Source organism: Amblyomma mixtum, chromosome 10 (genome assembly GCF_055824585.1).
Source record: "Amblyomma mixtum isolate Tamu chromosome 10, ASM5582458v1, whole genome shotgun sequence".
NCBI lineage: Eukaryota > Metazoa > Arthropoda > Arachnida > Ixodida > Ixodidae > Amblyomma > Amblyomma mixtum.
In genome coordinates this window covers 29,163,232-29,186,549 of record NC_143021.1, presented here as the reverse complement: position 1 = coordinate 29,186,549, position 23,318 = coordinate 29,163,232, and the positions used below count along the sequence as shown (strand labels likewise).

Below are 23,318 nucleotides of genomic sequence, written 5' to 3'. Positions count from 1 at the left end.
AAGAATGCCAGTGGCGTTTAATGCCGGAGAGCTGGCTGCTGGCATAAACAAGGACCCTCTGGTCTCTAAACTCATCTTCCCGCAGGAGGGTCTGCGCCGAGTTCATCTTGGCCGATTCGTCGAAAGGGGTCAAAGTAGGAGGCTTGAGGAGGGCATCCATAGAGGGCAATTATCGATGATCCTGCAACGAAGCGCCATGTCCGGCAGAGGGTAGCGACCCCCGCGTTACCAGCGAAGTAGTTTCCGCCTCGACGGCGAGTGCCATGGCGGCGGGGCCGGAGCTAGCGCGGCCGAAGCGGACCAAGCGCTGCACCTCGGCATCCCGGATGGCGTCCACAAACTCCACGGTGCCGATCAGGGCCTCGGCGTCCCGAGGCGTCCTCGGGAGCGACTCTAGACCTAGCCGCTCAACGGCTGCGGTCAGGTCTTGGTACGCCTCCCCGGGCTCTTGGCGGCGGGACCGCAGGTGGTAGTACTGCACTCGGGAATAACCTGAGGCACCGTAGTGGTCAGCAAGGCGACCCGTCTGAACAGGGTAGCAGCCTAGCTTGTCGGGAGGCCCGTTCAGCAGCAGCTCAGTCGCACGGCCCCTCAGTTTGGCGACGAGCATCTTGGCCTTAGTCTGCTCGCTCCAGCCTCTCGCCGCCGCCATGTCGTCGAGCTGGATGCATTGGCATCCCACGAGACGCTGCCGTCGAACGTGGACAAATCCATATCTGCATTAAGGATAGTTGCCGGGCCAGTTGGTACATGATCACACCGTAAAACAGCGCGCTTACACGGGACGAAGAAAGAAGACACGCACACACACAGCGCTGTGTGTGTGCGTGTCTTCTTTCTTCGTCCCGTGTAAGCGCGTGGTTTTACGGTGAAATCCATATCCCCCAATAGGTACTGCGGCGAGGATGTTCCCGCGCCGAGCACACCGCTGACGGCTGTGACCGGAGGCCCAAGGATGACAGCATGGGAGACGGTGGCAGCGGTGACGCTAAAAGGCGCTGGACCCATGGCGTTCTGGTGGGGGGCCACTAGGCGACAGACTTCGTGCTGCAGAGCTGGCACCTCCCCAGCATAGGCAGCCAGCCAGGCCTTCCACGCGTCCAGACGCTGGGAGAGAAGCTCCTCCGAGCGCCTAGGACTAGCGGCGCCGGCCGCTGGGTCGTTGGAGCCATGGGCTGGTGGTGGACCCCGGCCGTCCGCCAAGTCGGGTGCTTACCGGGTGAGCGGTATGATACCACCGCTGCCGCCAAAAATGTTACGGTGCGGGTCGGCACAAGAAGACAGTGAAACCCGGATCCACCATACGCATCCTAAGGCTATACATGCAAACCAAACGCAAGAACACCCAAACTATTGATAAACTCAAATCTACAGTCAGTATGACGACGAGACTCATCAGACGAATAGCCAACCGCAGAAGGGGCGTCAAGGAAAAGGACCTCTGTCGTCTGGTTCAGGCCTTCGTTCTCAACAGAGTTGTATATTCAGTCTCCTACCTCCACCTCTATGCAGCAGAGAAACATAAAATCGATAGTATCATCAGACAAGCGTACAAGACCGCCCTCGGTCTACCGCGTTACACGTCAACAGAGAGGCTCTTAGGGCTCGGCATACACAACACCCTAGATGAACTCTTCGAGGCGCACCTCATGACACAAGCTAAGAGACTCACTCGTACTAGTGCGGGCAGAGCTAATCTCTCCCGACTAGGAATGGGCAACGCACCTCCGAGCGGAGATGCGAAAACTCAGCTTCCGACACATATCAGGAAGAACCTGCTCATAAAACCCCTCCCCAAGAACATGCATCCCGTGCACCACGAGGGACATCTTCGGGCCAGAGCTCGCGCTCTGCATGAAAAGTACAAACAGCACTCGGGAGCGGTGTACGTGGATGCTGCGGAGTACCAACACAACAAGGCCTACGCATTGGTGGCGGTGGATGGGCCCGACGGACTGCTCGCTGCCGCGACTATCAAACCAAGCTCCTCTGATATCGCTGAGGAGGCGGCAATAGCTTTAGCTATAACTTATACCACCGCTGATATTATTTTCAGTGGCTCAAAATTCGCCGTTCGCAATTTCGCGAGGGGCCGAGTAGCACCCACCACCTTCAGAATTCTTGAGAAAGCAGCCCAACCTCCCAGAGAGGTCGAACTAATTTGGGTGCCGTCCCACTCGGACAATCTGGGGAACGAGGCAGCTCACAATAAAGCTCGAGGTTTCGTCAACCGGGCAGGGAGCTCGCCTCTTCATCCGGGGTTTACGAGAGACGGCATGACCTCTTTTCATGACATTACCTACCATTACACCTTGGGAAGGCGAGTTTATCCCCCTCCGGCTAAAACGCTGTCCAAAGCAGAAGAAACCACGTGGAGACGGCTTCAGACGCACACCCTGACGAATCCCGCGCAACTGTCGCTCATGTACCCCTCTCAATACGAACCCCAATGTTTCCGCTCTAGCGAACGTGCCACTTACGACCACATCTTATGGGATTGGAGGGAAGAGGCGCCTCCGGCGGAGCTGGTACAAATCCCTTCTCTAATGCGGTGGGAGGCTGTGCTGGCCAGCTCAGACCCGAAGACGCAAGTCCGGGCCGTCCAGTGGGCCAACAAGGTCGCCAATAGTCACGGACTAGCGGCCACCTAACACGGCCCTCTCATCACCAAGCTCTTCTTGACGAAATAAATGTTTTCCAGTCCAATCGGCCAACCGCCGACCATCTACCTCGTGCGGATCGTTCTCTCGAAAACGCTCTCACCCCCGCATTCTGTCCTCGTACCTCTCCTGCGACGGCACGGTCTCTTCCTCTTTTTCCGTTGTAATATACGCTTTCATGGCAGTCAACGATTCCTCCTCTCCATACCTTGCTGTATGATTTGAGGTCGTTGGCCCAGCTGCTGCAGAGACTTTTGCCGTCGCGCTTGGCATAAAAGCAGTGGTCAGCAAATGCACAGTTCCCACATTACCAATGACCTGCAGGCTGCATGTCGAGTCTTCACGAATGGCCGAGTCTCCAGACTTTCCCTCTGCATTTTTGGTGCCACCCTTTGTCAATGTCACGTCATCATCTGGGTCCCCGGACACGAAGGTCTAGAAAGCAACTTCAAACTGACACCCTAGCTCGTGTTCACGCCAACCGAGCGAGCGCAGAGCCACCACATTTACCCCCTCAGACACAACACTGTATGCGCCTTGTGACTTACGGCTTAATCGACACATCTGCCTTCTCGTCACAAACACCTTGTTTGCTGGATACCAGCATGGTACGCAAGCTCCACCATCGCCACCCAGCATTCGATGTGAATGCATGCTCATGGTGCGGCACCACCTCTACATTCTTCATGCCACATGCACACGCACCCGTAATCTACAGCACGTAAATCCGCCCAATGTGGCCTTGCAGCAGTGGGAGGTTCAGCTGACCGGCGCCACCCTGGAAGACCAGGGGATCCTAGTGGCACTGGCCAGCCACCAGGGTCTTGGATGACAGACTTCAACTGCTTTGCTCCAACCATCTTCTTTTTCCTTCTCAAAAAAGCTTATTTATGCGAAAGCATTACTAGGCTATGTCGAAGGGGTCTCGTCCGCAAAATGTGTCGGCAGCAGTTGTGGGCAACTAAGAAGAGGCAGCGTCAAACGAGTGGTTGTTATCGAAAAAGGATGATGTGAGGATGCTGCGCAAAAAATCAAAACCGGATGAATAGTTAGTTAATTAGAGCAAGAACCGTTTAAAAAGTGCGCGGAGCCAGAGCAAGCGTGGCGCGAAATTTGAAAGTGCCGGAAGCGGGGGACCACGTGACCAGAAGTGTGTGCGGAGCCAACGCGTGGCACCAAATTTGAAGTCCGGAATGAATACCGAGATGAAACGAGAGAAAAAGTGCAGTTAATGGAATTCCAGTAAAAATTAATGATTATAGAAAGTGTCAAAAGTGATTTAAGTTGCGTTAATTGTGAGTACAGGTGATTTAATTACTAATTTGGGTGCAATATTGTGATTTGAATTTGAACTAATGGTGTATTAAGGTGGATTAAGGGAAAATAAAGTGAATTTACAATGAATTAATTGAAAATTACTTGTGAACTAAGGTGAATTAAAGTTAAGCAATTGTTTGGTTTGGTTAGTTGGGGTTTAACATCCCAAAGCAACTCAGGCTGTGAGGGACACCATAGTGAAGGGCTCCCGAAATTTCCACCACCTGGGGTTCTTTAACGAGCACTGACAATAAAGTGGCTGATTATGGAACCAAATAAAAATAAAACAGCAACTTGAAATGAGGAGGCGTCATTGCTTTCGCATTACTCTAATGCGGGTTACCGCAGTGATCTCGATTTCTTTCCGGGCCGCAGTGGACAGCGGAGCCCTGGACTGAGGGCAACCGACCATGATTAGAGGTGGACGACTTCGACAGAGAAGACTCCTGGGGTTAGAACCAAGGAGAGAACGTCTCTGAAGATGCCCCCAAAACCGCAGGAAAAAGAACTAGAGTAAAATAAAGTTTTCCATTCCTACCTGCTGCCTTGGCTCTCTGAATAAAGTTCAGTTGCAAGTCAGCGCAGTGTCTGCTTCCACATTTATCTGCGCTTGTCTTGAACGCTACCAGGGCCAGTACTGCAATGCCAACTAGCCGAACAGAACACGGCTTTCAGTATGTCCCGCAGTATCTGTTGGAGAATAATCACCACACTGGTCGCCACGGAACTTCAGCCGCAGCGTTACTCAAGCGACCAACCGACGTGACCGCTCTGCACACGGGTACAGCACCGATCATGTAGTTTTATTCACACAGATCCGGGTTGTGACAAGAGCCCTAGAAGTCGCCGCATGCCACGGGCTCATGGTCACTTGATGGTGCTATAACCCCACACCATCTATTTCTTTTGTCGATGAAAATAAAGTTTATCCCCCTCCTCCTCTATGGCATTTACTCAAAGGGAGCGTTTTGGCCCAGACCCCTTCCAGCTACCCACGTAACGCCCTCCCCATAACGTCAACGCGAGCCGCGTCGAAGCTAAGCCGACGAGCATCAATCTCAATTTCACACTCCCAAAATCACAAATAACGAAACATGCATGTGAAAAGATTAGAGGACGATTAAGATTCACCTTTGAGAGTGGAACGCGAAAGTGTGTTGCAGCGCAGCCAGGAAGTCAACGGAACGCCATCGTCCGTTCGGCGAGACGCCTTGACCATTACACAAGTCTCTAGGAGGCCTCCCAAACAGCCCATCCACCGCACCAGTTTACCGCCACGCAAAGAAATCGAGAACGGGCTGCAGTGACACTACTCCCTGAATTTGCCGCTATGCGTCTCTGTTGTGTCTGTGGTTTTAGATGACAGGAAAGGAGCAGTAACTGTTTCACATATTGATGGACACCTCAACCACGCCGTGAGAGAAGCGAGGAAATTTGTAGTTAAAGAGAACACAAGTGCAATTTTATGTGTTGAACAGAACGCCTGTGTTCGATAAGACACCCCCTCGCCCAGAACCCAAGCTCCCTGCCGGCCTGCCGGGCAAGGAGTGTCGTGGTATGTCACGTGGCTGCCACACCAGCACTGCTCCTCCACTGGAAGGTCAAACTGTCAAACAAAGGTCAAGACATGTCCGCAGGTTTTGCGAAATTCTATAGTGTTAGGTATAAAAGAATGACTGCATGAGATAGAGGACGACAAAATCTCACTGCGCGGTGATTTGGTTGATGTAAAATAATTGGTTAATTGATTAGAGGCAAAAATCAATTAGCCGTTGAGCTAGGCACCGACGTCGCTATAGTGGGTGGACGTCAAGCAGTCTTGGAACTCCAAATTGTGGGAAAATACGCAGCCATGCTGGGGATGGTTTGAAATAATTGAAACGGTGAAATTAACTTCATTAATTAAAGAAAAAAGCTATGGTTGACGTAGACTAATTAGAGGCGAATCCCTCAAAATAGCCATGGACGCTGATATAGTGGGAGGATGTTAGAGCAGCTTTCGACGTCGAAATAGCATAAAACGAAAAGAAAATGTTAAAAAGTGTAAGAGTCCCAAGTGAAGGAAAGAGAGGCGACAAGTGCGGAAGAGGCGCCATTGATTTCGCATTCCCCCAGTGCCGGTCGCGCAGAGACCTCTAACTTTTTTTCAAGTCTTCTGGGTCCTTTCTCTGACTATTTTAACGCCTTCTCGTTATATAGACGTCCAAGCCTAATGTGATGTCTAAGCAATTTTCTTGTCTTGGTGAAGTTTGTATGTTGAATGCTTCGCCTCGAAAGTGAAGCTTAAGTAGCGAACATGCTTGGGCAGTTGGCTGTTAGGAAGAGTGATGACTAAATGGCGCGATTGCCCCATACGACGCGCGGCGACGGTGGGGAGGTCAGGATCGCAGGCTTGAAGCTCCACCTCATTCTTCATGTCAATTTCATAGCTGTGGCACGGTGGATGATGCCCTACACCGAGATGTCAGGGGCGGGGACGAAAGCAGCCAGGGGGTGGCACTCCTTTCCATTGTAAAGACGCAGACCTGAGCGTAGGCCAGTGCGCGAGTACAGTCAGGAGTGCTTACGGTAACAGTGTTGTTAGTGGGGTGCATGCGGACTTGGTCAGCAGTCACAGTCAGGTGCTTGTCTTCTTTGGCAGCTTTTGGAATGGCCACAGCCAGCCTGGCGGGGCCTACTACCCGGAGCTCTAAAGGGCATTGTGGGCGGAGGACTACCTTGAGGTCTTCCGGAGGTAGGCGGGGAAGCGGGCGCTTCCGGGTGAGTGGAGGACGGCGGACATTTTGTCGCACAGCAGGCGACAGTGAAGTGGCCGGGTCTGGCGTGGACATGGCCATGAGTTGAGTTTGGTCTGGCGGACTCGGTCGATGATAGCGTCGTTACATTTCGAGAGCGATCCATGTACCGTCGTTGAGTTCGATATCTCTGCTCGGTTCTCCCTTAACGGCAACGGCATAGGGCATGTTGAGGAGCAGGTGGTCGACGGCGCGACGCCGCGTCGCAGCTGCGACAGAACGCCGGAGGAATCGTGGCGACAGTGGTTCAACTAGCGTTGACAGGCGTGGCGCAGCGAAAGGTGCCCAAAATTGGGACGAGTCGTGCTTGCCTGGGGGCTGAGGGTCACCCCGACGGGCCTTGGTTAGGAGTCCAGCGTCCAGGTAAAAATTCAAAAGCGCAGGGGCCTTACAGGATAATTGTGCTAAGAAGAAAACAGAGCGCATAAGGTGTGCTTCCGTCCCTCTCGAGAGGCGCCCAAGAAAAAGCTCTAGTATGGAAGAAAGACGACGCGCTTCGATTCTGCGTTGATTACCGCCGCTTGAGCAACATAACGAAGACGGCCCCGTATCGACGACACACTGGACCTGCTCCGCAACACCAAGTATTTCTCATCGATGAACCTCAAGAGCGTCGACTGGCAAATTTATGTCGGTGAAAGAGATCGCAAGAAGACCGCATTCATCAATTCGGATGGCCTCTTCGAGTTGAAGGTGATTCCATTTGGTCTCTGTTTAGCACCAGCGAAGTTTCAGCGAGTAATGGATGCAGTGCTAGCAGGCCTGCAGTGGCAGATATGACTGGTATATATATGTGATGTCGTTGTTTTCGTCCCAATATTTGAACAGCACCTAAAAAGGTTCCGAACAATACTAGACGCAATCAAGTCGTGCGGCCTCACCTTGACCGCAGAGAAATGCCATTTTCCCTATGCCACATCACATCGTTAGCAAGGATGGAGTACGCCCAGACCCGAAGAAAACAGCTTCTATCGCATTGTTCTGAACCGCGGCCGATAAGAAAGCCGTGAGCAGATTACTCGGACTATGCGCGTATTAGCGAGATTTGTCGAGAACTTTTGGCGCATCACCGAGTCTTTGACCCAACTGACGAAAGAGGACGTGCCATTTAAAGGCGAAGCGCAGCAAGCGGAAGCCTTCAAAAAACTTAAGCGTCGTTTACAGTCCTCACCGATACTCGCGCACTGCGATGGAAACGCCGAAACGGAAATTCATTCCGAAGCAAGCAGCGTGGGACTAGGACAACTGACGGACTGAAGAAAGTAGTCGCACACTCTAGCCGTTCCCTGCCCAAAGCAGAGGCTAAAAATTCGACAACTCAGAAGGCGCGCCTTGCCATCATCTGGAGTAGGTCGAAATTCCCTCCTTGCCTCTACGGATGACCGTTCAAAGTGGTCAGCGATCACCACGGACTGTGCTGGCTAATGAGTTTCAAGGCCCCCCCCCCCCCCCCCCTCTCGGCCGTCTCGCTCGATGGAGCCTGCGCCTCCAGGATCTAGACGTCACTTTTGTTTGCAAGTCCGGACTCAAGCACTCAGACGCCGACTACCTGTCACGAGTCCCCGTAGATGTGCTGCTGCCGGGCGACAATGAGGTCGCCTTGCTGGGACCTATCAGCTGCAGCTCTTTTCCGCAGCACCAACACTCGAACCGGACGTAAAGCGCCTTGTCGAGTACTTAGAAGGCAAGGTTTCATCACCACGCGCCTCGTTCATGCAAGGATTGTCTACGCTCTGTGTGCAGAATGATCTTTTCGTTAAGAAGAATTTCAAAGTGAAGAAAACAGCCTACGTCCTTGTTGTACCTGCAAGTCTGCGGTGAGAAATTCTACAGGCTTCAGACGCAAACCATCGCCGTCAATAGCCCCCTACATGTCTGTGCCCTGCATGCATGTCGATGGCCAACACAAAACATGCGACGTCAACATGCCTTACTCCTGCTTCGCCTATAACACCGCATTGCAGGAGACCACGCAGATGACGCCCTTTAAGCTCGCCCATGGCAAGGATGCCGCGACCACGGTAGACGCCGTGATGCCGAACGTTGCCGATGAACATAACGTGGAAATCGCCGCCAGCTTTCAGCGCACAGATCAAAGATTAGCAGTGAACCGACGCGTTTCCACTGTGGATGTTTATTCTGCACAGACCGTTTTGTTTATCTTTAATCACTGTTTTAAAGCCTCTGGTCGATGCTTCTTTGAGTACAGTAATGCTACTAATGTTTATAGTGTGTTCATTCTTCAAAGCTACCGGCATGCCGCTATGCCTCTTTGTCTTTGACGTCAGACGTGACCAGAATTAGCTCCATTGATCGCATCCACTCAGTACTTGTTCCAGACTGTTGCAGTAACTTAGTTCACTATCAGCTTTAAATTGAGCATGGCCGAGAACGGAGGCATTCTGTTCGACGACCGCCGAGCACGTTCGCTGGTATGCCGCTGCCCAGTGATTCAGTACATTGTGGGCGCGAGGCAACCCAACTAAAGTTTTGCTTAGACGCCATTTTCGCTGTATCTCCTTTCCGAATTGCAGTCACCACTACATGACGATGTCACTCCCCGCGCTGATACAACTCTGTGCAGTGCCACAGGAGCGAAAATTTAAGAGAAGGGGTGGGGATTATTTTGCAGCAGCATCAAATTAGTCGCATATTAATTTTGGCTCGACATATCTGTCATTTCTGGTATGAAAATGGCATCCACCCATTTTTTAACGAGTTCGAGCCACAGGAATGAGAGCAAGGGACAAGCAGGGTGCGAATCCAGGCACAGCACCCGAAATACTTGTGCGCAGAGAGGAAAGGGTGCAGGCAGGGTGGAACAGAAGAAAAATATAAACAAAAATCGTTCCTTTCTTCCTGTGTTCGCAAGGCACTTTCAATTTCACCTAATTTCTGAGCAGCCGAACTGAATACATGTCCACTGGACGTGACAGGCCAACTGGTTTATTTTACAGGCTTTTTTTGGACGCCTCTCGAGTGCTGTATGACATGAGCATTTCATTGGGAAGTCGTATTGACTATAAACATAGCACAATGTAGAATAAAGACCACATGTTTTGAACACGCGTCCGCCACTCAAATCTCTGGCTTTAGAGACATCACAGCACTTTGGTGGCGTTGCTGAACATACGATAAATGAGAAATTGCTTCTGAATTCAACAGGCAGCGATCAAAAACAATCAGCAAACCTTGTCATTGTGATATTGTAATTAGTAAATTATAAACATGTCTCGTGACTCCCGGAAAAGTTCCAAAGCTTAAATAAAGTGAATATCTTAACTGTCTTCACGTTGCCTCTAGATAACGCGGGTGATGCCTGGCGATAGGCCAGACTTGATATCAGTGACTTGAGTGTTTTTCGTACGCTACAAGATATCGTACAGCCTCCCATACACTTGTCTAGAACATTCGAATGGCACTTTGTACAGTAAACTGGCATCATTCACGAGTGGCCTTGACCTTGAAACAACACTTTATCTTATATGCATCTTCGCTTCGATCATGATATACTTCTGGTCTCTCGTAAAACGGCATCGAGCTCGGGAGGCAGCGACTAATGTACGAACGCTGCTGATAGCGCACAGCTAGAGTGCTCTAAGCATGTGGGTGGGCTCCTGTAGTCCATCGCGAATGGAACTATGGCATCGTACTCACTTTTGTGTCCCATGATGGCCCTTGAATTTAAGGACGTAGGTAGCCTCTTTCTTTCTCTTGTCGAGATGAGTGAGTTCTCCCGTCAGGCACTCGAAATTAGCGTCATTATCAAAGTCAGAGATGGCAACCACTTCCGGCAGCAGTGCCAACACCTAGAAAATGGATGAATTTGTGAATCTGCATTCAATAAGGCCACTGCCAAAATAAAAAAAAATGCAACAAGTGCTGCTGAAACAATTTACTACTTAATGCAGAAGTACTGTTGCCACGAAATAGCCTTTCAATAAGTACTGCAATAAGGGAGTAATTGCTCATTGTCATCCACCCAAGCGCAGCCGTACGGCTACAGATCAAAATTATTTATAGCTCTCACAGAAACATCATAGTTAAAGAAAAATTCCTCCTTGTCTGGGGTTCGAAACCGGGACCAGCACTTCAGAAAAACAGTCGCTCTACCATCTGAGCTGACTGGGGTGGTTAGCATGCTGTAGGGTCGGATCAAACACTGACCGACACATTTCTCACTTCGCGTTATTGAGCAATTCGCTCTCGCTGTGCCATATACTAGCCGTCCCATTTAGCTTAGTTGGTAGAGCGACTGGTACGGTGAAGCGGTGGTCCAGGCGTCAGATCCCGGAGCAGCATGAAGTTTTCTTTAAATACGGAGTTTCTGTGGAAGCTGTATAGTTTTCCCTTGTATTAGTACGGCTGTGTTTGGGTGGATGCCAGTGAGTAACTACTTTCTTATTACAAGTATACTCTACCTTCGGTGATTTCCATAAATATTTTACCTAAGTACTTCGGCCAATATAACCTAATCTTAACTCTTCATGATGCGTCGTCCTGCCACCTGGTTTAGTTGGAAGCAACTTTTCACATAGCATAAAAATTATATTGAAAAGAATACAGAAAATCTGGCAGAACTACAGGTGAAATCTTCCGCAGCTATTTATAAAGCCACATTGCAACGACACTCCTAGCGGTCGGGCGGAGAGTGAATTTTTAACTTTTGGTAGATTTTATGTCGAGGGAAAGGCATGCTGAAACTGCGAAGTTTCTTTCGAAGCCGTCAGAATACTCGCGCTCTCGCGCAAGGCGCCCGTACAAATGGCCGTCCGTTCAACTTGGCATCAAGACCTTTTCTCACGCCTCTGTCAGCGAAGACTTCGTGGCTCCTGTTCACCACTGAATGGTGCCGACGTGCATGGGGGAATAGGCGCACATTGGTAATGTAACAAAAAAGGAAAGAAAAGCTATTCATGCGCGAATTTTCTACTCAATTCTATCAGAAACATATGCTGAACTAGCCAGTTAGCTAAGAGGTGGAAGGCGACTGTAATTTTTTTATTGAACAAAATTTAACAAATCAGTACACAGCAGGGCTGCATACATTGTAGAAGATAACTTCGAACACGTATAAAGTCCTTCTTACCTAACACGTGAAAAACGAATAAAGCGATAACGACACTCACTACATAGAATAAAAGCGAGCGGACAGCGCGGAATTATTCGCATCAAATTTCCTCTATCTTCCTGGCCTCCTGACATTATCTGGTCAAAACGCACTGAGTGCGCTGCAGTTAACTGCGCAAGTATGCCAAATTACTGATCGTGAATTCCACACATTAATGCATAATACCAAAGCATGGCATGATTCCTCCATACTGAAGACGTTATCGGAGTGTGCTTGACCATCACGAAATCCCTACCCGAAAAAACTCTTCTCTAAGCTGGAGCCCGTTCCTAATGACAGATATGGTTATTATTGATTACTGGACCTGTACTCCAATGATGAAAGCTAGACTTTGCTTGGAGAATTTAGGTTAACAGATATTTTGTAGTAAACTCGAAATGATGTACAGGGCGTGTCGTAATTTTACTTGCGCTGTTTCTGCTCCTTCTACACTCGGTGTGACGTTGCATGGTCCGCTCTTCGAAGGACCGCAAAATCATGTGGCGGGCGGGCTAACGTTCTCCAGAGTTCGTGTTCCGTGCACGATTTCATCGAGTAAAAAGGCCGAGTATACCTTTTGATTGTTAAATTAGCGTCAATTCCGTTAATTTCCATGGCATCGCGCCTGATAAGAACAATTTCAGCTTTTTTCCTGTAGCTTTCCTTATGGCTGTGGTTATTCTCGGTAAAGCCACTCCACTTCCAATGACGATCTGCACGTTTAAAAGTTTCGAACTTTCAAACTTGGAAACCTGCAGCCTCCGGAATGCAGTATAAGCCTGGATATCTGGACGGTTTCAAGCTTGACTCGGCTAAAATATTCTTGTGGCTTTAAGACTTGAATTGCTGCCTTTCGAGGGAGGCTGAACACGAAAGGCGCTCGTTTGGTGTGCGAAGTGAGCCAACGTCAGACAACAGCAGCGTGGTCTAAATGATTCGAAAGCACTGGAATCGGCGTGCCTCATAGCCAATGTGTCACTTTAGGGTGTAAGAGAACACAATTTACAATACCAGAATCGTTTTTATGCAAACAACCCTGCTGAAAAAAAGTTCTATGATGCAAAAACCTCATAGAGGCTTCATCATAGAATATCATATAATTTATATGATAGATCATACAATTTGCATGATATTCTCTGACGTCTCTATGATGACTGTATGATTTTACAGATATGTATGACATCTGAATGGTAAGGTTCTATGATTTGTATGATAAGTGTATGATATTGTATGACGAAGTGTATGAGTTTATTGCATCATAGAACTTTTTTCAGCAGGGAAAGCGCGGAGTTATAGCCGGTGGCTGCTTTTGCGGCATCGCCTTACCCCTTTTCTATTTAGAGAAAACAGAGAATACTTGCGCTGCTCTGTACGTCTTTGTTATTGGTCCAAGGTAAGAAGTTGAACGACGGCGAAATGGTTGCAGCCGCAAAACAAGAGCTTTTGCTCTAGCCAGTGAAAGGGCTTTAAGGCCAACGTCCCCCAGAGCAGCGAAAAAGCCATAGGTAGAAGTTTTTAGCAAATGTATAATATCTGCAGCAGTCGTAAAAGCAACAACAAAAGCGTGCATTAAAAACTATAGCGGAGAAGCATACATTGTAACCGGAAAGCGTCACAACCCGTCCGCGTCAAATTGCTCGTATAGGGACATCTTGTTTATTGCAGAAATTATATTTTGGGCTAAGCCTCGAACCTGCTCAGTATGGTGTCATTATTATGAACCTCACCTATTCGTTTGTAGTGCTGGGTAGCATGCCGTCTTTCTTTCTGCTTTCGTGACTTGACGAGTCTACGCAATGGAGTGGTCTACGGCAATAGCCACATTTTCAGTTAGACTGCGCGCATGGCTGAGTTCCCTACTGAAAGATTCCATATGACGACAACCATAGTTTCTTATGTTTTCGTAAGAAATATCACGGAATCTGGAGCATATGGAATAGTCAAGTACTACTAAAAGCATGTAAGTATAGGCACTTACAGACTCCATCTAATGTTGCGTACACTCTGTAGAGGACGTATGGTAATTATGTGGAATGTTTATGAAAGCCGTAAAGACAAGATAAGGATATCCATATATTTCTCCCTGCATTATGGACTCGTATAATTCCATACAAGCGGATCATATGGAACGTTTCGAAACGGAATTCTCCGCTTTTGGTGCTTTAACATGCCGCCATCTTCAGCCCTTTCTCCTTTTCGTGATGGGAAGCGCGTTGAAGTCCATCGCTGATCGCTGCTTGGCACGCCGTAGCCGCAGCCCGCTCTTCGACATTATCGGCGCGTTTAGCTGCCTAGCTTCTAATCTCTCTATCATGGGCAGCTGCGCAGTGAGAAGTCTGGCGAGCTTACTATATGTATAGGCACACGCAAGGCCATCGTGATCACACTCGGTGAATTTTACACTGACTATTCAATATTCATTCTGAAATCCGACCAACGGATCTCGAATTTCGAGGGATATTTAGCGACTAGTATAAAAATGGCGGAAAGCTTTTGGATAAATGATCTTTAAGCGAAAGAGAAAGATCATGGTCAAGCATGGCACAAAGCCTGCTCGCAAACACACGAAAGAAAGGTTGGCAATGGCAAAATTGAGGTGAGTGCAGGATGCCTGTTCCTTCCGCAGCCGTCAAAATTTCTAAAAACACGAGAACTGAGTAAACTGCAATGGATTGGATGTTCGACGCTGCTCTGTTTTAAAGAGAGATGTGACAGTAATTTCGAGCTAAGGTCGGTACAACGATCAGTACTGATCCTGACCATGCCTCAGCTGAGGAATAGCGCCTTTGCGTATTCTTTCTACCGTTGTTGGATGGGTTACTGCGAGTTATATTCGACTTCTTCGCACGTTTAGTTTGCACGCCGACTCTTATACAAGGAACACAATGATACTTCATGCCATGTTTTCACTCGCGCATGTTTCGCTGGGCGCAAATATAGTGCTGTCATCCGTGGCACCTTGCTCGTTCAATAGCCTAGATCAGTTCAAATGTGTAGCGAAGTAGATGCTCGAATTCGATCTAGAACCGAGTGTCAAAGGCATCAACTTGCGGAGTGTTATCGAATTGCGAATATCAGTTTAGTGGAAAAGCACCAATCAACGATATTATTTACGGCTCATAGATGTACAAGCGACTACACTATATACTGCTAATGAACAACTATAGTTACATACCATTCATCACAAAGAAAACAGTTTTTTTTTTGGAAGAAGAGGTATTTGATTCTTGTTAGCCTCACCGAATATTAGGGACGTTTACACCGCTCGCTGCTGCACTAGCCAGCTTCTTTACATCTCTTGTGACGTTGATTTTAAGTGTCCTGTCAGTTTTTCATTTCGTCCTAAGTTCTCGTCGGTTACGTGTGCGCGTTCCTCTTTCCGCCCCAGACACAGTTGTAGTCGTAGTATTTAGGGCTTTCCCTCGAAGAGAGGACGCTGTTGGAGACGAAGTGGGAACAGCCCGCACAGAACTCTACTCCACAGAAAACCGTCACAGTTTTTTTAGGTGCTCTGGTGTCATCAGATTGGGGCGTTATGGTATTACATTCTCATTCGCAATGATAATGGTGCATGGTTGGTGTTTTTACTGGGGTGACTGTAGCAGCCAGAAATATTTTATAATGCCTGTGTGGGAGGTGCAGAGCGTGACAAACATAGGCGTTCTATCGTGAATTTTTGGTGCCGCAACGCGTCGAGACCCTGATATAAAAGGCAAGAATAGCATGGTCTAGGTTCTGGAAACAATGGCAAATATCGAATTGTCGTCAGTTAAAGAACGACTAAAATAATTAGCATGTTGGAACAGCGACCTAAACCTAGATATATACGGATTCGAACAGAAAGAAAATAGGGATCTGCTAGCGACTGTTCCGGATGTAGCAAAGTGACTGGAAGTTCTTTCCCTCTTGGGAGCCGATATTTCAACAATTGATCGACTACCGCAGGCCAATCCTGATAAAACGTCTGGCATTCCTACGTTTTATATGGCAGGGCGCGATAGATGATTGGTTTCAAACAAGGCAACCTCTAAACCTGCCTAGATCTGCTTTCATTTAGGAAACACTGTGTAAGCGTCCGGGGCTCTTGTTTTGGAGTGGAAATAATGGCCAGAAGGCCACAGTTCTGAGTACTTGCAGCTGAAGGACAGATCTCCAGCATCTGACGTTATTTGTCTATAAATGTGCGCATGTTTTTCTTCTCTTTATTGTCATATCAATTTTACCCACGACCGGAAAATATTCATACTGTAATGGGTTTTTCGGGCACAAAACACAGAATGGCGTTCACTGACAGCCAGCAGTTCCAGCAGCACCAACCAGAGCAGTCCCGCTTCCACGCGGATAATTCTTCATCGTTACGATACTATTACCGATAGAGTCATCGCGTCTTGATTTAAAATATTTTACAATGGATCAACATCAATGCGTCTCGGTAATTACAGCTGGTGCTGCTGTGGACCATGACACTTCGTTTGATAACTGCAATGCAGAGCGCACAGAATAGGGCAACAGGTGCCGCAGATATATCGAAGCGATACCGTCGACGGAGAGAGAGAGAGAGAGCTTGTTAATGAACAAACAGAGATTTTAGCCGGCTTTTATATTCGCTGAGATGCTACTCTGCGTAGGGGAGAGACTAGGGGAGTAAAAATGGGAGAAGGGTGGTTGAAAAGAACGCGGTCATTAAGTGGGTTGCAAAGCAATGTGGGGGCTTTTCCAGAGACAGATATGCCGCCTATAAATACCGGTCCACGACTTAAGTGTTTCTTTTATTTCCCCACAACCATGCACAAAATTGATTGGGGAAATATTTGCTCTATATTAAGTACAATCATTGCTGACTTCTTCCGCTCCTGAACTCATCTATCCCGCAGTAAGCTTTTGCCATCTGATTAATTTCACCTATTAAGTATGCACTGAATAAGGCTGTGACTGGAACACTTCATAACAAGGGTGTTGCCTGCGAAACACGACCAAGCTATGAAAACAAATATCACCGCCTCGCTTTTCGCTTTGCACACAAGGCGAAAATGAATATGTGCTGTTGTTTCCCTTTCCTAAAATCTTCGAAGTCATGTGAGCAGTTCGTTTTTCCTAAAACATGGAAGGAAAAAAAATGCAGTTTTCTACATCAAACAGACTTTTAGTACGCCTAAGACAACGAAGGCACGGCGATCTGGAATAGCCATTCCTTCCAACAGAATAAATGTCATACTGTATAAAGGCACCGGCCACCATCCGGCAGTCTGCACAAGCTGCTAAAATTTTTCCAAGCACAAGAAAATTATTTATTTAAGTAGATAAATGCGAACACTCTTAGTTCATAAGAATTCGCAGGAACGCGAAACAGTTCCTGAAAAGAAATATTGAGATTTGCTCATAAATAGCTGCCTGCTCATTTATATGTGGCCACGCATTTTTAGGCGTGCAGAAGGAACTCTTAGAATTTTTTCATTAGCTCGTGGGTGAGCGAAATGCGCTTTGAGCGTAATAAATTCTCAGAGGCGCTGAGAACTCAAACCGTGACATTCAACCAGAATTGCGTAACTGCTTGAAGTTACTGCAGACGGGAAATGGTCATCCTGTTCACCGAAATTTGGTTTACTTCATACTGACGTTTAGGGGTCTCCTTGTCTCATTTCTCAGAGGCTGTCAGAACTGGTTGTTCGGTTGGAAGCCACAATTACTGCAAGGATGGAACCGGGAGCATAGGGACTGTGAAGTTGGGATGGGATGGATGTTCTCGAATATTGCAGCGGAGGACAGAGGAGTACGGACGGTGCGTGTATGTTCACGAAATTCAAACCTAGCCCCAAAGAGACTCAAAAATAACTCTTGGTATATGCAAAAACAACAGGAATAATCGTTAACCACTGAATATTTAACCATCCTTTACCCTTCATAGTCGGCTCTACGAGGCGTGAATAAATAAACAGCGAAAGAAATAAATGTACGGGGAACGTTTCAGCCACATAACAAATCACACTTCCTCATTATTACATCCTTCATCTTGTTCCTTTCGCTATCGCCAGGTGACAGTTTACAGCGCGCTTCTGCACAGTAAAGCCCAAAGCAGAAACTGCAATTAAAAAAATCATCATCTAAAATTTGTTTCACCCTCATGCTCCCACCCCCACTTTTCGCGCTCTCTGTGAACAAGTCATAGGTGTCTAACGCGCAGCCCTTTTTTCATAACCCCTGTGAATGGAGCTGAAGTAAGTCGGGAATGCTGAGTTTAATTAGAGCCCAAATAGCACTAAACTGCCCACAGGAGAAAAGGAAGACAAATTAAGCATGACCACTAGAACACGTAGCCCCGCTAACTACAATTTAACAACTTTTTAAACCGTTGAAAGCGTTTTGTCGTGCAGTTGTCGTTTTTTTCCCCGATCGCTTGGCCCCTTCAGCTCGTTATTGTTATTTCGATCAAAAGTTAAAACTGAAACTAGCCAAGTGTATGGCCTTTAGCTTTTATTGAAAAATTTAATTCGTTTTTATCTATGTCATCTATGTTTTAGACAGGCCAGTGGCTGCTATCCCCAAATTTGTTGATGTGATCGAGGCATGCTTTCGCTACACCCTGCGCCCCTTGGCATCTTGAAAGGAATTTATTTTACAGCGGGCTGTGAAACTTGGATATGAATTTCAAATGTTCTCTTACCTGGAAAGCGTCAGGATTTTCTTGCTGAGCCACTTCGTTCTCGTTGCTCCCCATGGCGCTCACTGAGAAAAGGATGCTGTAGAGCAGTACACTCAGACGCACTGAAGGGGCCATAGTTTCCTCCGCTGGATGATCACACAGCCTAGTAGAGACTCGTCCGTGGCAAATGATAGTGCGGCAAGGGAGGCAGCGTTTTAAATTGCGCACTCTTCATGCAGACCTCTTCCGAAGGAAATCAAACAAGTGCGTGACTGGCCCAGGAAGTTTATTATAGAACTGTCAAAATGCTAAAAATGGAATACTGCATCTCTCCACCAGAAGAGAATAACATTACTTCCCGCTGTATTATCTATGATACGTGTGACGACGATATATGCTGCAAGCTTCTTTGCACTCCACGTATTATTAGTAGGTCGAGTGGATGATAAAGGTCTGTCAACTTTGAGTTCTTTATTACATGCAGTGTATTTGAACGACACCAGATGAAAGAAAACATAATACTGACCATATAGTGCGCCGTGGTCTAGCACGACGGGGCACTTGAGCAATAGCTTTGCGTAGTTTCGCTTGCAGTAACAGTCTGAGCTTAAATCCGAGGCAGTGGAGCCGGAGTGAGTACATTTAGCTGTAGGTTGGAGATCAGTGGGTAGGGCATAATAATATGTCGTATTTAATCCGTAACACATATCGGGTGCGGCAGGTAGGGCATAATAATCTGTCATTATTTCGTACTACATATCGAAAATTTAAAAAAATAATGAGTAATATTGTTTCGTAACGCACATCATCAACATCAGCATGACTACGGCCACTGCAGGGCAAATACCTCTCCGATGTCATTCGAGTTCACCCTGTCCTTTGCCAGCTGCGGCCATCCGTCAAAGGTCTTAATCTCCTAAGCCCAACTATCTTTCTACCCCTCCTCCCCCCCCCACCCCTTTTGTCTTATCATAGATTTCAATCTGTTACCCTTCAGGATCAGCAGTTGTCTGCCTTTGCATTGCATGCCCTCTCCAAGCACATTTCTTCCTCTTGATTGGAAATTACAAAAATAATGTGCCGAAAAATGTCCGAGAGCCAGCAAAGGCAGTGGTACTTCCTGTTGCTTGTAAACAAGTATTTATTAAAAGAACTAGCAGGGTGTCTGGCAGGAAGATGCGATCCCTCCAGGGCTATTCACTGCGTGTTTGGAATAGACACTAAGGAATTTGCATTCGAAAGAGTTGGGGAAAAAGTAAATGGATGATACCTTGATAAACTCCTATTAGTTTATGACGTTGCCTTGCTATGTAAGTCACGGGACGTATTGCTAAGCATGATGGAGAACATAGGCAGGCAAAGCGAATGATATACCTAGAAAGATAAAAATTAAAAACTTAAAGCAATATTCCATCACCTCGGAAGAGCACATCAGCTTGCTACAGGCTGTTACTGATTTTAAGCATCAAGGAATACCTGAAAGAAATGAAATCTAAGGTTTGACGGAATCTCGTCTGGTCGGATAGTATGTCATCGATTTTCAACACAAAAAAATGGCTAAGGTTCAGCCTGGATATCTCGAAGCGAAAAACTGCGGTGATCCGCGATAAAGACGCTCTTGCGGTGAGCGTCAAACGATGACGCATAGCGCGCGGCAGCTTCGCCTCTTCTATAGGCAAGCGCGCCTTATATACCCCGTCTTTCAAATGCGCACTGCGCACGGCTGCGGCGAAAGGTCAAGCGGTGGCGAGGAGGAGAAGCGGCGGGGCGCATGCGCAGTAGCCTGCGCTGTGCGTTACGTCACTCGTGCTCCGACATACGCCGGCTCACGCGAAGCGCGTGTTGAGTAGCGTAGTGAAGCTTTTCGCTTCAAAAAAGACGGCGACCAAACTTTTGCGTCAGAACAAGACGTTTCGGCTTCCATGCGGAAGCCTTGTCCACTGAAGTTTATTCTGTAAGTGCGACGCCTAAATACGCTTCGATAATCGTTCGAGGCATTCGAATAGACGCCATCACATTCGAGCAAGATATGTTCAGTTGTTTCTACACATTTACCACAACAAGCACATGTCACCTTCGTTAAGTTTCTTGGTGTAGCGGTGCATTCTAAGGCACCTTGAAGAATAGCTATCATAAAACGATTCCTTCTTGACATGCCTTCACCAATCTTGATGTAGTTCTACATTCTGCTCCTTTTCTCTTGAATAAATCCAGTTTTAATTTCGGCGTTTATATCAGTTGATTAAAGCTCCTTATCTCTCAATACTTGTGTATTCCTTACTTACTCGTTAGTTTCCGATTATTTTCTGAAGCTGTGGGTCAATGTGCTTCCTCTAGAAGTATTTAAATACCTGAGCTGCCCACCTGTTATAGTCCAGTTTCCTCAGGCGCTCTTCGTAGGCTATTTCACTCTGAGCTGCCCCTGTATCGAAAGATGGCCAGCCCATATACCCTTGTACGGCCTCGTCTATGGCTTTGCCTTGGGCACATTGTGCTAGCCTTCCAACAGCTCTCCGATTTAGTTCTAATCTCGGCTGAACATCTGCCCTTAAGCACAAAACCGCATTGTCGAAAGTAAGCGGCCGGCACCATTATCCCCTTCCAAATACCTCTCAGCACTTTATACTTGTTGTACCCTCATAATGCCCTATGTTTCATTACTGCAGCATCTATTTGCCCTTTTGCCTTAACAGACTGTTTGTGCTTTCCCGTGTATACCTTTACTTCGTTTACCCATACCTCGAGATATTTGTGTTCGGCCACTTTGGGTATTTAATGGCCTTGTATTGTAAACAGCCCATCAGTTGTATCACTGAAAATCATCCCCCCGACTTGACTGCTACAAAAATGAAACCTAGAGTGCCTCCTTGATCTCCACCATTGACAATAGTTTTTCAAATATTCGCGGCTACGCGCTAACAGTACAATATGGTTCGCATACATTAAACCGGGCAGCCGTTGCTCAAGGACCTTTCCGCCTAATCTGTACGGCAGATTATGACCGTAGATTAATTTCTTGTATTCTTCTTTTATTATTTATCATATAGAGCATGAACCGCAATAGTGACAAGAGCACAATTTTGTGCTAATTCTTTGCCTATCTAGACAGTTGTCGTACATCTTATCTTTTGTCATGTAATTTTAACTTTATTATCTCGATATATTTCTTGTAGAAATCAATTATTTCATGACCGAAACCCTCTTCCTTTAGTATGTTCCACAGGAGCTCCCTGGTCACGTTGTGATATGCAGCGCTTATCTACTGAAAGGCTAAACACATAGGTAAGTTTCCCGACTTAGTTATTTTTATTCAACGACCAGCACGAATAAGCTATCTTCTATGTGCCTACTCCTTCTGAACCAATTCTGAAGTTTTCCAAGTATCTTATTACTACCTACCCATCTACCCATGACTGTATTTTTAGTTCCCCGCCTGCATTGGCAGCCTCTATATAACAGATGTTATCGCAATGGGTCCGGAGAATTTTATTTGCGCATAGTCTTCATTTCCATTGTAAAGCATATTGCACCCCGTGGCCAGCTGTGTGGAAGTTGCTAATTTTTTTTGGCTGTTTCCAGTGCTTTTAACTGCTCTTTCTTGTTTCTTGAAAGACGTTAATTAAACAGCTTGATTGAAATTTTGTCTATATCTGCTGGTGTGTACGTAGGAATATTTGCTTCCGCTTTTTTCCAGTTAAGATTTGTCCAGTCAAAGCGGCTCTCTATTATGCTGTCCTGTGGTTCTCTCTCACTTAGGGAAATCATGCTATCGTCGCTCCTAATTGATTCAGCTATAACTTATGTAAGGTTCTTCTGAACGTCGTCTCCCTCTAAACATCGTCCCTCAGCACCTTGAGTCCGCGCTTGCTTTCTTTGATTCTTTTTACCTAGCCAGGTTACATGGTTCCAGAATCTTCTTGTTCCACCTTTATTTGCAACGCGAACTTCAGCCATCCAGCAATCAGTGGGCTCTTTTATTTTTTGCCTTGAACGAGGAGGTTAACTTCCGATCTCTGTCGCCGATTCCCATTTTTCTTCCATTCCCTCTTCAGATAACTGCGACTTCTTCCTCTCTCCGTGTTCCCATGGACGCACCCGACTTTGTTCGGTTGCCTCCTTAATTTCCTTATTCTACCTGCTTCGTGGCTTTCTCTTTTCTTTGAAGTAGTTTATCACATTCACTTGTTTAATTTTTGTACTGAAGAGCAGTTCTAACTTAAAATTTCACTACTCCAAGGGGCATTTCCCTGTTGATTCCTTTATGCCTGCTGCTACTAGCGCTGTTTGTTGGTCGTTTGATTTTGTGCTCCCGTTTTGACTTCTCTGCATTTCTGTTTTGACCAGTGCTGCTATTTGCAGACCAGCACGCCTATAATGACTTCCCAGACGGTACTCCCCCTCTCTGTCTATTTCCATTTATGCGAGCTTGCTATAGAGTGCCTACGATATTAAGAAGTAAATAAATGATTGTCCATCTGTTTTCCGCAAATTCCACGCGATCTGTCCCTGAATTTTAGCTTCTCTATTTGGAATAACTTGGTTGTGTCACTCTCAGAATCCTAGCATTCACTTCCCGTGACAACCTGTTTACTCATCCAGATCCTCAATGTGGCTATTCATGTCACCCAACAAAATAATATCGGCACCGTCTCTAAACTGTTTTTATCTTCATTGAGACACTTCACTAGATACTTGTTTTCTTGTCAGCATTTCTACCCGGTCCCTAAATAAACTACCTCTAGCCATGTGTTTTTCCGGCTATCGGTGGTGATACCCAGACATGTTCTTTGCTAGTA

At 47.0% G+C, this 23,318-nt stretch overlaps 1 protein-coding gene across 1 annotated transcript in view; it reads right to left on the bottom strand.

Annotated features, from left to right (window-relative positions):
* Positions 1-18,657, bottom strand: part of LOC149325474 (uncharacterized) — a 34,386-nt gene extending 15,729 nt beyond the window's left edge. The window contains exons 1-2 of the mRNA XM_089563274.1: positions 18,544-18,657; positions 10,430-10,581 (exon numbers count right to left, since the gene is read on the bottom strand). Coding sequence (XP_089419400.1) covers positions 10,430-10,581; positions 18,544-18,657 — 266 coding nt within the window. The remainder of the gene's footprint in view (positions 1-10,429; positions 10,582-18,543) is intronic.
* Between the last annotated feature and the right edge of the window lie 4,661 nt (positions 18,658-23,318).